This window comes from Tachysurus vachellii, chromosome 14 (genome assembly GCF_030014155.1).
Source record: "Tachysurus vachellii isolate PV-2020 chromosome 14, HZAU_Pvac_v1, whole genome shotgun sequence".
NCBI classification, from domain to species: domain Eukaryota; kingdom Metazoa; phylum Chordata; class Actinopteri; order Siluriformes; family Bagridae; genus Tachysurus; species Tachysurus vachellii.
The window spans coordinates 17,674,198-17,686,213 of NC_083473.1; the positions used below are offsets into that span (position 1 = coordinate 17,674,198).

The 12,016-nt window shown below is 40.9% G+C and overlaps 1 protein-coding gene across 1 annotated transcript in view; it reads right to left on the minus strand.

Annotated features, from left to right (window-relative positions):
• cspg4 (chondroitin sulfate proteoglycan 4) overlaps window positions 1-12,016 on the minus strand; it is a 43,841-nt gene extending 31,825 nt beyond the window's left edge. The window contains exon 1 of the mRNA XM_060886852.1: window positions 11,876-12,016. Coding sequence (XP_060742835.1) covers window positions 11,876-11,945 — 70 coding nt within the window. The 5' untranslated portion in view covers window positions 11,946-12,016. The remainder of the gene's footprint in view (window positions 1-11,875) is intronic.

Below are 12,016 nucleotides of genomic sequence, written 5' to 3' on the forward strand. Positions count from 1 at the left end.
TCTCCACCTTTCATGGTCAGTTTGTTCTGTCTCTCAGCTTGTTTGGATTTTGATAGCCTTTTTTCCAAACTGCTAAACATCTGGCAGCTGCAGAAACTTCTCACATGCTAATTTATCATAATGGGAGAGAATCATTTGGTCTGGATCAATGAATAGAAAAGATTGTGCCATCAAAGATAATGGCAAGTAGAAATGTGTGTGTGTGTGTGTGACCGCAGAATGATGTCACCACCTTTCCACTAGTCTGCTACTGCAGTCCTCCCATGAGCCCAAAAACCACACTAACAGCACAACTTTTCACATTGTGGCGTAATTAATACACACCCAGGCCCAAGCTATTATACATGTACAAATTGAAGGTCACTGAAACTAAATGTCCTTGTTTATTGTGTAGCCGAGGCAGTCCATGTTTTAGTGCATTCACGTGTCCGTATCCATCTTCCCGTCTGCCCGAACCCTTTACAGATGTATAAGTATCTAGAGAAAGCTCAAAAACTCTCATACTAAGTGAAGCCAAAGACCTTTCACTTCCAAAAGCTCTTAAATTAATATATTTGTGTGCACGTGCTCGAGTCTAATCACAGCCTGTGGTCTGCTTGTTTTGCCTCAGTGGTGGTCTCTCTTTTCTCTCCATCTATTACTCCGTCCATACTTAGGGCCATGTGGTAGTTCAGAGCCTAAACATGACTCCAAACACACTAATTTCCCCTTAATACATGAACATTATAGTAAATTAAGCCATTAAATCCTGGGCTTAGAGCAAACATGCCCTCTTAACTGTGTCATCAGACCGTGCAGGCTATGATAGGGGAAAGTTGAAATGTGGACACTCCTCTCTCCTGTCTATCCTGGGACCAAGCGATGTGGATCGTGTTCAAATCTATGACTTCGTTCAACCCTTTCGGATGGTTTATACAGAAGACGGTTTCTTTTTTTGATTCTTTACAAGGTAGTAGTGGGCTGATCCCACTCAACGCAGTCGAACAGGGTGGAACAGGAAAACCATATAAGTAAGGTTATTTGTCACTGGACGAATACAAGAAAGACGCTTTGTCCTGGCTGAGTGCTGCAGCTCCAGAAAGTACACATGTGGAAACTACCCAAGGGAAAGGAAATAAAGAATTTTTAGCTCCACAACTACCAAAAAAGGAGAGAACTTTGCCAAAGTCAGTAGCAGGCGTAATTGAGTAACAGTCACTTGAAAAAGCGGGATCCCCTCATGCTGCCAGATGGTCTGGCTCCCAGTTAAGGGCGTTGGCTGTCTGCAGCACAGTGACTCTCACTGTCCATGACAGCAATACAACCCCATAACACTTTTTATAACAGGTTTATTCATTTCTATTTTAAACAGCATCTCACGTAGCAAAAAAAAAAAAAAAAAAAAAAAAAAAGCCTTGCACCTTGAAAAACAAACAAATGCCATCCTGATGCTGTTCGTGTATGCCATGCACACTGCAAATGTCCAAACATAATATTTACAATTGGTTATATAACTCAGAATTGCTCAAATAGACTTCCTTAATAGCCTAATTTTCCTCTCCAGTGAACAAACACATTCTTAAAGATTTCTCCTTCATTTCCTCTGTCTTGTATGCTAGGATATTTATTTGAATATGCCGCCTATTTACGATGCTTGAGCTGAGGGCAAAATAACGTTTGAATATTAATGAAAAGCCGTATTATCGATAGCTGGAGCCCCGAGTCAAGAACAGTTTCATGTGTGAAATGACAAGTGAGGGAGTGTTAACGCTACAGCCAGGTTGTGCTGCCGGTTTGTTCTGTACAACAAGAACGGTTAATGTCCTCATCTGTAGACTAACAATAAAATCTAGAATAACCACATTGCTGGTCCGCATGCAAAAGAGAAAATAATTAATTCTAGAAAAGTGAAGAGTTCCTCGGTTGTCTTAAAAATGAAGAACCCGACAACTGATTATCACAAGGCTACATTCTGAAGGTGCTAAGAACCCACAACCATACAAAGCCTGAACCTTGGGTACGACGTGAGGTCATTTTCAAAAATTAAACGCTCATCCGATTTTGCGTTCATATCTATGATCCCTAGGGATTGATTAATTTCCTTCTCCAGGCTCACATTTGTCCAGACATGTAAATGAAAAGATCTCTGAATTAGTTCACCTGCAGTGATTCGGAAAGAAAATATACATTTATATTTAAAAAGTCAAAATCCTCATGACATCTAAGCAGAAGAGGCCAGCAGAAGAAGATAGATCAGAGCAGCTTCACAAGTCAGCACTTTCTGTTCCTGTTCTACACTCTCACTCACTCTCTGTTCTACATTTTAAATATAAAATTCATCTACTCATACTGTATGTTCTAACTCCGAAGGCTAGATGCACAAAGATCTTTGAACTTTATTCTGCATGTGTGTGTGTTTTACCGTACAAACCTAAATGGTCCGTTTGTGTGCTGTGCATGTGGAGACATGGAAAGTTCCTTCATACATAATCATTTGAGGGAGAACTGGATAAAAAGCTGGAAGCTGCTCCAAAACAGACAAAGAAATAAGAAGTGCATGTGATTACATATTCCTGAAATAAGCAGCAGCCCAACCCTTAGACAACATACAGTACAATACTATACAAAACAAAAAGTATATATTTTGTCTTCTTTTAATTGAAATGTCTGCATTATTCACACACTACTTTTCTAACAAAGAAGAATTCAATGGTTTTGGACAGGAAAAAATAAAAACCAGTGTCACATGTCTTATTTATATACATTTATAATTTTTGTTCAAAATGGAGAAGCCCTTTTTCCAGTTCACTGGTGGTCCTTTCCATCACTGGAATGGAAATGGGCTTATGGGACATTTTAAATCAATATGAAGAAATGAACGGATTTCTGGCTGTGAGTCTGATCTAAAATGATTAAGGACTTGTTGTTCTTTCAGTGTGGGACGTGTGCCTGTCCCTCTGTTTATAACCTAACACAGAATTTTAGTGTTGATAAATTTAAACTGATTATGAACATCTGGGGTTTGATATCATCATTTAATCTGAAGATACAAACATTTGTGTGGATAAAAAGGGAACAGTTTTTTTAATAACTTTTCCATAAATATATCACCCCTAATATTCTAGAAAAAAAACAAAAATACTGATGAAACTCTACAAATTCTACAATTCTGAGTGTCTACTTTAAATTTATGAGCTTCATATTAACACCACTGTGGAGTAAGAAATGAAAAAAAAAAAAACTCACATTCAATCGACACCATGAACACACTGTAGTATACTGTACTGTATCTAACAAACCATCTACTTACTCTGAGACCTTTCGCTTACATATGACACATGATCTTAGTCCTGAGCCTTTCCTGCAGGTCTGTGGTTGAGTATTTACATTCATTTCACACTGACTACGTTACATGAGTAAACTGAGTGTTGACGGCTTTTTTGCGGCCTCGCAGCTATGTTTTATGTTGTGTGTTCTCACATACGTACAGCTGGTCCTGAATCCATTACAAGAGACATGCACATAAATAAAAGGCCTGTGCTGGGGCTTGGACTTACTTGCAGCTGACTTGCCTGCTAATGAACCCACCTGTGTGTGGTGTAGCATCGATTCAGAGGATTTTACCACCTCATCTGAATGTGGTGTACTGAATTAAGAGTGTAGCGATGTGGCATATCGTATCACTAAATAAGCTACAACCACTTGGAGACTATCACGGCATCTTTGAATTGCTGTAACGTCGGTCGGTTTGTGCTCGGCTCTTCATCAGTGAACATTTGAAGACTTCAGCAGAAAGAAATTAGTGTTAAGCACAATTCTACTCGACTATAAACTATTGTAGAAAGGAGATTATTTACATTTACATTATTTACTGTCCAGCTTTACCCAAATGAGGATGAGCATCCCTTACATGTATGTGTCTGGTTCCACTGAATGTTTCTGCCTCATATCATCTCAGGGAAATTTTCCTTGCCACCGTCACCTCAGGCTTGATCATTAGGTATAAACTTTATTATTTATTTTTATTCTACGATTCTATACTTTTGTAAAGCTGATTCGAGACAATGTCTAATGTTAACAGTGTTACATAAGTAAATTGAACTGAACTGAATATGAGGCTCTCAATTTGCTGTCTGAATATCAAACAATACATTCAACATAATATCAAACACTCAGGTCACATTTCCTTTTCTGAAGCAGTAACTATCTCACTCCTTAAGCATGCTAAGCACTACAAAGCTAATATTTGACCATACTAGCCTATTAGCTTGTGCAAAACAGCAATGGCTTCTCTTAGCAAGCAGGAGCTGGGACATTCGGCAAATATTTAAAGTAAAGTCTATGGGAGCACCAGGCTTTTCAACAGACCAGGCTTTTCTTGGTCTTGTGTCCCCTTTAGCCTCAGATTTGTATTCTGGGCTGATAGGAGTGCATCTCGATGCGGTCTTCTGGTGTTGTAACTCATCCACTTGAACGTTTTGTGATGTTTTTCTGCTCAGCGCTGTTGTAATTTGAACCAGTTTGTGTTCTCTGACCTCTCTGATCTGCCAGCAGATCCTTGTGTTTTTTAAGAAAATGCCTTTCTGAAATTCTCATATCGGCCCATCTATGCCACAGACTAAGGACCTGAGATGACATTTCCCCATTCTGCTGTTGACTGAAGCTCTTGCATATCTGTCTGAATCTGCATGATACTACACATCTTCTGCCACATATGCAGCCATATTTAAAACCAGCCCAAATCAGGCCTTATCAGTGCTCGGCACATATATAAAAAGCCACACTAGTAGCTGTCTGTCTCTAGGAGAGTTTGCTTTGTCACCAACGCCTGAAGCATTCACGCTGAGGTATTCCAGCAACTCGTCCTTTTCAGCGTCGAGCGTGCAGCCTGCCATTTCCTCTAGTTTATTTTAAGCCCTCATACATTCTCGATGACGACACGAGTCTTGGCGTCACCGTGTGCACTGGCTCCCATCACAATCTATCTAGGGATCCTTTACACCTCTGTTCCTTTCAACTGCCTGTGAGACCATGTTTTTCTTTTCTTTTCTGCTTTAACTATATTTATCCATATCACTCTATGCGATAATATATAAGGTATCAATCAGAATCTCTTTCCATATCTTCATTCCGTCTCTGGGGAGCACCCGTGTGAAAAGATATTTGCAAACTTCCCAAAGCACCACCACTTATCCTCCATTGAAGATTAGTGCTGGAACAAGCGCTGATAGTTAAATATGCTAACAGCTGTGCATTGCTCCCAGCGGAAAGCAACTCAATTGCCCTTCAAACCAGTTCAAAACTTTAGGCATGTGACAGTGGTTTTAGATTACCATTTTGACGAGGCTAAGAAGCACAGCTAAATGGAATTTTATGCTGCAATTTTGTGTGAGAGAGATATTAGTACATTTTCAAAACCTGATGTAACCTCTTACATTACAGACACTGTGTGTGTTGAAGTATCCAGAACAGAAGTGTTTTTGTTCAGAGCCGGCTCGTTATTTATATTTTTGAAGATTCAATAAGGTGTTAAAACAAAACACATCCATAATCACGATCTAAATCATTTTCAAGCATCCAGCGTAACTGTGCTTCAGGCTGCTCCCTGTGCTGATGCTGTAGATCCTCAAGAGAATATCAATGCCAAAAGATGACCCAGTTTCCTTATTAATAGCGAGGGAAGTAATTTACCAGGTATGATGTGCTGTTATCCCCACAGCCATTTCCTGGTAGTGACTGAATATTGGTTTCTACCAGCAGCACCACCAGCAGCAGCAGCAGCAGCTTACCATCACCAACAAAGCACCTTCTTAATCTCGTTACAATTGCAGTTAGATGGAAACAAAGCCATTACACAGCTTGACATTTAATTATCCAGCAAAAGCACAGACACCCATCAGTGGTGCATTCTGGTCATACACCATTAACATTTATCTTCACAATTAAAGGAATGTGCTATCAACAAGCATGGCATTTATCAACCCGTTCTTCTACAATTAGCTCTCCTTCCTGTTAGAGAAACACTCTTTGGTAGAGTTTGACATAAAAACTTTAAGGGCTCTCCAAGAGGAACAATCAAAGCACCCTTAAAGTCGACGTTCTGGATATAGATGCCGTGTGGCATAAACAGCTTTACCCAAAGTGGATGCTGACAACAGTCACAACAGATCAGATTACACTTAAGTCAAAGTTCTCAAGCACTTTTATGATGAACGCAGCTGTTCCTTGGCCACTGATACACAGAAAATGGTCGAGGTGCGATAAAGTGTATCCCATTAAACGGTTTAAAAATAAAAACTTGCAAACACGAGTATTCGAAATTTTGTGATTTGTGAAGTTATGCTTGTTTGATACAGTATTAGAGCCTAATCGTATGTACACAATAACTGTATCTGAAAAAAACATATCTAGAACATAAAATACAATAAATACATGAATTCAATGATCAACAGTTGGTTCCAGTCCAGGAATTTGATTGGACGAGAGGTTTTGTGATCCAAGCACACCAATATTTCCTATAACCGCATTTAACAAGAAATTGTAAACGTTGTTACAAATAAATCCTTTCATTCTACGGTTACTATGAATATTTTTTTTTTTTTTTTATGAATATGAAATTCTGGGCTTAAAATATGACATCAGATTAAAAAAAAGCAGAAAAAACAATTTCACAAGATTCCACCTTTAACATGAACACGTACTGTAGAAATCTGTGAGATAGCTAGCCAATCCAATGGGATGTCACGAATGTGCCGACTCCTGGATCTACTATTTCCAGAAGCAGAGTTGAAAGATTTTTTCATTCATTCATTCATTCATTCATTCATTTTCTACCGCTATTCTCGGGTCACGGGGAGCCTGTGCTTATCTCAGGCGTCATAGGCCATCAAGGCAGGATACACCCTGGACGGAGTGCCAACCCATCGCAGGGCACACACACACACACTCTCATTCACTCACGCAATCACACACTACGGACAATTTTTCCAGAGATGCCAATCAACCTACCATGCATGTCTTTGGACGTGGGGAGGAAACCGGAGTACCCGGAGGAAACCCCCGAGGCACGGGGAGAACATGCAAACTCCACACACACAAGGCGGAGGCGGGAATCGAACCCCCAACCCTGGAGGTGTGAGGTGAACGTGCTAACCACTAAGCCACCGTGCCCCCCCAGATTTTTTTCAAAAAAACTAAAATATTTATTACTCAGTATTAATTAATTCTTAATAAATCTGTTGTGTAACAGCAACTCACACTAGTGATCATGTTGTTATAGGGAATATCAGCTTGGCTGTGATTGCCTGCAACATTTGGACTGTTGGCCCGTAACATAACAGCCATGTGGATATTCAGTAAAACAACATGACTACAACACTAGTGCAATGTTGCTTAAAAACACAAACACAAGCTTCCTTGTGAGATTTTTCACAATTCTATTCATTTCGAAGGATAATGTTAGGATTAAGGTTAGCAAAAAAGCTTATACATTTTTCCATGAGATTGGATTTGTATATACAGTATGATGTAGTGCAGCAGCAGTGAATACAGCTGTTACCTTGTTTGCAGTCATGCTGTATGAAATCTGGGTCTGTGTTTTAAAATGTGAACTGACAGATGTATTTAGCTGTAGTACAAACACAGGCTCTGAGTGCCACACCCAGCATCTGTCTCTCTGTCTCTCAGTGTGTGTGTGTGTGTGTGTGTGTGTGTGTGGCTGTTGCTACACTCTTCCTTATAGCATTCTTTCAGTGAGTTCTAGACATGCAAGGATTCAGACACCTGGTTCTATATTATTCTTAATCCAGCAAAGTATCCTTTTCCTTTGACTCCCTCGCTTTTCTGTGTTTTACATTATCACAGAAGGAAAATTCTCCTCAAGTCTGTTTTGAATGAACGCCATTAACATGATCACTGTGGGAGAAAAGCGCAACAGTTCCACAATCACTCTCTTTGAGCTTGATTTTGTGATAAAACCCAATTGCTGTTATTTTCCCTAATGCAGAAAATCCTCTAATAGCCTTTAAGAGCTAAAAAAAATGGGTCGGGTCCCAAGAGTGATGAACATACCTTGCTATCTAAGAACAAATGAATCAGACATATGGGTTTGCTGTGTGACACACTGCACTGCGATGCAAAAGACACAAGCGTTCTATTAATGATGCGTCTTATGTAATCGCACACAGAGGGCATGATCTGTGCAACCTAAAGGGTTAAATTACATAGAAAGCACACTTGTGGAGATCCTGCACCATTACTGAGAATCATCTACACTTGTGAAGTGACCAGGAATAGGCCACATTAGTCGGGCATTTTAGCCGACTTTGGAGCTCTAATTCAGGGTAAAATGACTCATTAGGTTCGGCTATAGAGCTCGTTACGCTTTAGAGACTTTTTTTGGTAGTACTGTATTTCAAAACGTATATATTTTTAAGATATGACCAGAAGCTTTCAGTTATTTTGTTTACAATATTAAATATGTGTTCATAACTTTTATAGCTTGGGGGCATGGTGGCTTAGTGGTTAGCACGTTCGCCTCACACCTCCAGGGTCGGGGTTCGATTCCCGCCTCCACCTTGTGTGTGTGGAGTTTGCATGTTCTCCCCGTGCCTTGGGGGTTTCCTCCGGGTACTCCGGTTTCCTCCCCCGGTCCAAAGACATGACATGCATGGTAGGTTGATTGGCATCTCTGGAAAATTGTCCCTAGTGTGTGATTGCGTGAGTGAATGAGAGTGTGTGTGTGTGCCCTGCGATGGGTTGGCACTCCGTCCAGGGTGTATCCTGCCTTGATGCCCGATGACGCCTGAGATAGGCACAGGCTCCCCGTGACCCGAGGTAGTTCGGATAAGCGGTAGAAAATGAATGAATGAATGAATGAACTTTTATAGCATGTTTTATTCATGTCTTATTTCATTCAGACAGGAAAGCTTATTGTTTTGTTCATTCGTTCGATCTCAGGCATCATCGGGCAGGATACACCCTGGACGGAGTGCCAACCCATCACAGGGCACACACACATTCACACACTACGGACAATATTCCAGAGATGCCATCAACCTACCATGCATGTCTTTGGACCGGGGGAGGAAACCGGAGTACCCGGAGGAAACCCCAGAGGCAGGGGAAGAACATGCAAACTCCACACACACAAGGTGGAGGCGGGAATCGAACCCCCAACCCTGGAGGTGTGAGGCGAACGTGCGAACCACTAAGCCACCGTGCCACCCTTTATTGTTTTGTATCGTTTACAATTCAGAAATAAGGAAAGAAGTCTTTTCCATCATCCTATTGTTCTTTGATTGAATCACGTGTGTCATGATTATCATTCCACCTGAGTTCAAACACAATCACATTAAACAAGATACAAATTCTTCTACGATATTTATTATATTTTCCCTTTGTTTCTTTGCTCATTAAACACACCTATGTGCGAAGCCCTTCGTGACGGTGAATCAGAAAACACATCGAACAAACATCACCAGTGCTCTGTTCTCCACGGCAACAGACTGAAGCATGTCTTACTCAGATGGGTGAGTAATATGCACCGTCATGAAGCTCAACTCATTAAGGTTCGTTTGTAACCAATATTCTCCGACACCACAGCCATGTGTCAATCTACTTCATGATTCTGCATTGATTTGATGTGGCAGTAGAACCGGCAAAAAAAGTTTAGACAGCAGCTACATTTAGGCTCATCCTGTATATCTAGGACCCGTTGGTTTATTTGAGAACTTTGACTTAAATGTAATCTGATCTGTTGTGACATTGAGCTCAGGAGCCACTTTGGGAAAGGCTGTTTATGCCACACTGCATCTATATCCAGAATGTCGCCATAAGCATCAGGGACAATCTGCCATCTGAAATGTCAATAAATTGGACAGAAGGCTACATCTTCCATATATGCATGAGCAATGCGACTGAGCCTCCGGCATGGATTATGACTGGCAAAGATAAATGGATGTGTAATTATTTACACTTTATGTCGTGTGTGTGTTTTGTGTGTGTGTTTTGTGTGTGTGTGTGTGTGTGTGTGTGTGTGCGCACAAGCTAAATCAGGAGACTAATTCCAATTTACCAATTATTATGTAGAGAAATACAAAATTTTTGCAGATATTTTGTTTATTGGCTTACAAAGAGATATCTTAACACTTTTCCCCTGCCAAGTACCTAATCCGTCTCTGTCTCTGTCTCCCCTCACACACTCCTTGTATAGCCTCAGAAACTTGCCTGCAGAAATTTTGTTTGTGTCGAGTGTTCCTGCAGTGACATAGCAAAGGAACAACTGAGAGGAGACAGAAGCTTTGCTCGGGTATTGCTCAGAGTTACGTAATATTTCACTCTTACGTTAAATTATATAAAACTGTTTATTCGAACAGAACTTCAGTTCAGGTTGTGTGTGACTGCGTATAAAAAAACCTATGATCGTTAATATAACCTGAGATATAAATTGTAAATCATTAAAAGTGCTTTTTTTTAACACCGAATGTGGCCCACACACACACACACACACACACACACACACACACATCTGGGACCTGAGTAGTGTATTTGATAGAATGGCCACACCCATGCTGTCTCGGTTTGATTGACTACCACGCATCACGGCTGAGCTGAGACTACCACCCTCACGGGAGCTCTGCGTCTCATTCCGACGCTTTTCAGATGGTGCTCATGTTACGAGGCAGCAAGGAGATATAAACAATTTTAAGGAAGTGAGGTCATTTTAAAACATTCCAGGTGTTTTATGAAGTGTTCATCTGTTCCCCGGACAGCTCAAGGTTCATGAACAGAGCCATACACTGAAGACACAGAACATAGACACAGAATAGACTTCTTTTTGCAAAAGAAAGATTTCACTTGCACTTGTGACAATTGCTGAGCAATTTAACACAAACCTAAACATTTCCTCTGCCACCCTAAAGATTTTCCCCTTAGAGTTTTGATCTGCTGCCAACCTAACGATCCGATGCCCGGCATCAATACCCGGTTTCATTTCCTTTGAAATGAAATGTAGCTTTTAGAGTCACTCGGAGGATGTGAAACCATCTGAAAGCTGTTCAAGCTGGAGTGATGTGAGTAGAGATCTGTGCTCCTCAGGCAGCTCTCAAAGGCTCTCTTCATTCAATCTGCCTTCTGCAAGCCACAACTCTTGGCTACGATGGAGTTCCCACCCTGAGGAACATGCCGGATGTCTGCAGCACCCCCCCCCATACCCCACACCCTCACACACCACCCTCCACTTCCATACCAATGCCAACGATTAAACCCCTTGGTTTGGAGGAAAAAAAAATACTTAATGAGAGAGAGAGAGAGAGAGAGAGAGAGAGAGAGAGAGAGAGATGAATTACACATAGTACTATGGCAGCATTGTATTTCTTTCCTCTTTTTCTATTCCCCCTGTGTGGATGAATAAGCCTTTCACAAGGATATATAGGCACTTTCCTGCCAGCTCTTACACCTTGACTTCACCTTTAACTGCGATATTTGCACACCTCGGAGACATCAGTACACAGCAGTCCCTCTCACCTCCTACAGCTCTCATTGGCACCAGAATCTTTTTCTTTTCAGATTCTTGCTATTTCCAACTCACTAAACATCTCCTTAAATATAAATATCAGCACTTCATTTAGCATTAACATGCTTATGAGCGGTGACACGCACTGCTGCCTGTAGTCTATTCATACTCCACGTAATTCATCTGTCAGTAAGCCGAGAAACATATAAATAAACAAACAGTTCATGCAGCTGCAGTCTTAGTTACATCATAGCCAAGTCTGGGAGGAAAGGACAGTTTGCAAACAGAAAAGTGATAAAAAAAAAAAAAAAAGTATGATTTCAGACACAGCCACAGTTTGGCTTTGATTAAAAGTTTTTTTCTGAACTTGGACTGTCTTACCTCCATAGCTTGCCTGAGGCAGCCCTAGCAGGGTCAGTACAACGCACAGGACTAAACGCAGCACTATCATGTTGCCGGTATGTTCTGCAGTCTCCTCGTCTAGCTCTCCATTCACAGCACTGCCTGCGTTTAGGGACCCGG